This window comes from Apaloderma vittatum, unplaced genomic scaffold (assembly GCF_000703405.1).
Source record: "Apaloderma vittatum isolate BGI_N311 unplaced genomic scaffold, ASM70340v1 scaffold35636, whole genome shotgun sequence".
Classification (NCBI taxonomy): domain Eukaryota; kingdom Metazoa; phylum Chordata; class Aves; order Trogoniformes; family Trogonidae; genus Apaloderma; species Apaloderma vittatum.
This window is the reverse complement of record NW_009721851.1, coordinates 1-2,843: the sequence shown is the minus strand read 5'-3', so window position 1 is coordinate 2,843 and position 2,843 is coordinate 1. Positions and strand designations below refer to the sequence as shown.

The following is a 2,843-nucleotide window of genomic DNA, read 5'->3' as shown; positions in this document are numbered from 1 at the left end:
CGCCCCCCCATCATCTCTGTGGCTGCGCTGGACTCTCTCCAGCAGTTCCCTGTCTCTCTTGAGCTGAGGGGCCCAGAACTGGACACAACATTCCAGATGCAATTTGGGGGCTGCAGCTGAGGTCCTCTATCTTGTAGGTCGCCCAGTACAGGCAGTTTATTGTGAAGCCTCTGCTGTTTCTTACAGGAGAGCGGCTGAAAGGGCAAGAGGAGGAGCTGGCGTCCGCCGTCGGGTCGGCGAAGCAGGAGGGAAGCGACTCCGACTGAGATGGTCCGTCTGGCAGCCCTGGGCTCTGCAGTTCTGCCTCCACCGGTGACGCCGATCCTGTTGCTCTCGGGTAGAGGCACGTCGTTGGGACAGCGCTGCTCGCCAACGCTCTGCCAAATCCCACAAATCCTGCCATGCCTGAGGCGAGATCTGCTGTCGTCTCTCAGACTGCAACTGGCCGTTGAGGAACGCTTCATAGATAGCTTTTGGGGACCATGGAGGGGAGCTGAGGGGAGCAGGACAGACAGGTTGGCTTGAACCCGGGCTGCCAGGGTGGTGTGGGCAAAGGGGCTGGTGCCAGAGAAGGTAAATTCAGGCTGAATCTCCTCACACTTGCTGGGTAAAGGAAGAAGGTGCCCACAGCAGCCCTTAGAGAGACACGCGACCATTTCCCAGGGGCCTGATGGTCCCGTTCCTGCACAAAGATGCTTTTTTCGAGGCGTTCCTTTCTGCAGGAGGGCTGGGATAACCTCCACGTGGAGAACAACGAGGTCTCTCACTCTGGAGAGCCAGCTGGGACGGTTTGGGAACATCCTTGAGCAGACCCAGCCTGTGCAGAATAATTCTGTGGGAAGGGTCTGTGTGGCTTGGGACCTCGTGGCTGCTCCACGTCCAGCTGAGGTTAACGTGAGGTTTGTTCTGTTCCCTGAAGTCTCCTGACCCTCCGGGCGGTGCAGCATGTACCGCTTCTTTCTGTGTTTTATAATCGACCGAGTTCGTTGTTGGCAAATCTTTTTTGTAATAAAACAGACCCGCGGCGGCAGAAGGTGTCTGCAAAGGGCTGGGTGGAGGCACCTGGTTTCACCTCCCTTGCGCCCCTGGGGATTTCAGACCGCCCTTCGCTGGTCCCTGTCCCCTTTGCACAACTCCTGGGCTGGAGCTGTGAAGACAACCTGAGGTGACGCCAGCGCCCTGCTGCTGCAAGAAATGAGCGGGTGGGATGCTGTGGAGCTGACCTCGACCTTTCCCTTGGAAGCTTTGCTGTGGCTCTTGGAGTCCTTGCAGGATGGGTGCCTCGATCTGGCCTGATCCTACGGGATCCTCTCTGATTCAAAAATGGTTTTGTCCCAAGGTTGGGTGCATCTGACTTTGATGATTTTGGAAGAGCTCACCTCTGTTAATTAGTGCTGTTAATGCGCTAATCCTGTGGCTTTTAAAAGCCTGTTGAGAAGAGCTGGTGGTTGGGGGGAGAGATCCTTCACGCTGCAGCTGTCCCTGCTCTGTCCTCCCCTCAGGCTGGTGCTTGTCACCCCTTGGAGGGACCTTTTCCCAGGTACATTGAGCTGACAAGGAGTCAGACATCCCACGGAGCGAGGGGAGACCCGTACCCGCCTGGAGCAGCGAGTATCCGGAGCTGGGCTCTGATGCTGATGTGCAGTTGTGGACTCTCTTTGGGATTTCTGGTGGAAAAGCACCCTGGATGAAGGCCCAGCCATTTCCTGGGAGTGATTTTGGGGCTATTTTGATCATTTTTTGCTCCATTCTGCCCTGTGCAGGAGCTCCCCCATGTGAGTGTGTTTGTGGTTATTAATGACCTGGGCTGCCGCACACCTTCATGTGCATTTCTGTGTTGGGAAGGAAACTGGAGAGCGTGAACTGGCCAAGCTGGCCAGGAGCTTCAAAACCAGGTTGGATGAGGAACCTGGGCTGGTGGGAGGTGTCCCTGCCCATGGCAGGGGGTTGGAAAGAGATGGGCTTGAAGGTCCTTTCCAACCCAAATCATTCTGCGATTCCAGGATATTGGGATTCGTGGAACCACAGCCCCTTGTCTGCGCAACGCCCTGTAGATGTCAGCAAATCTCCGTGCAACCCCACGCTCCTCCATCCGTGCTTGAGGGAATGTCCTCTGCTTCCCAGCGCAGGAGGCAGAAGAGTTTTTCCCCTCCTTGATTTCAAAAGGACATAAAAATTCCCTTTAAACTGCACAGCTCTTCCCAGAGCAAACCTGTGCTCCATCAGGCGGGAGGAGCAGCTGCCTTCTCGCCGGCTCCCTGGCAGAGCCGTCTGCCTTGTGTGGGCTGATGGTTTTTGAGCTTCTTTGCTCAAGAAAAATATTAAAAGACTAATTAAACCCTCCTTTCCTTGAAAGAATCGTTTTCACACTTGAAGCTCTCTGCGAAAACTTCATTTGGAAATGAAAAGCCAAAACGTTCTCTTTTAGGATGAGCCAGAATCAAACATCCTGACTTTCCCACACACTTGGTGCTTTTATTCCGGCCCAAAATTAAGCCAGTACCATCCCCAGACCCCTGGGCTTGGAGACCAACCTGGGAAGGGGGAAAGGTCTATTCCCAGACCAGAGGTGTCCCTGAGGGACACGAGGGGTTGGGCTGGTGCCTGGAGTGGGGTGGTTGGGGAGGAGGAGCAGGATCAGGCTCATTTCTCTCTCCGGTGGGGTCTCACAGCGAAACCTCGCTTCTCCTGGCACAGGACTGGGACCCCACCCTGAGATGTGGGTCCCACCCTGAGATGTGGGTCCCAGCATGGGAATGGGGTCCTGGAATGAGAATGGGAACCCTAAATAGGACACGGATCCCAGCACGGTACAAGGATCCCAGCATGGGACTGGTGTCCAT

At 55.4% G+C, this 2,843-nt stretch overlaps 1 protein-coding gene across 1 annotated transcript in view; it reads left to right on the top strand.

The window, feature by feature from the left end:
• CCDC12 (coiled-coil domain containing 12) overlaps nucleotides 1-266 on the top strand; it is a gene marked incomplete at its 5' end in the record, with an annotated part of 2,690 nt that extends 2,424 nt beyond the window's left edge. Inside the window, one exon of the mRNA XM_009871550.1 lies at nucleotides 187-266. Within this exon, the coding sequence (XP_009869852.1) occupies nucleotides 187-266 (80 nt within the window). The remainder of the gene's footprint in view (nucleotides 1-186) is intronic.
• Between the last annotated feature and the right edge of the window lie 2,577 nt (nucleotides 267-2,843).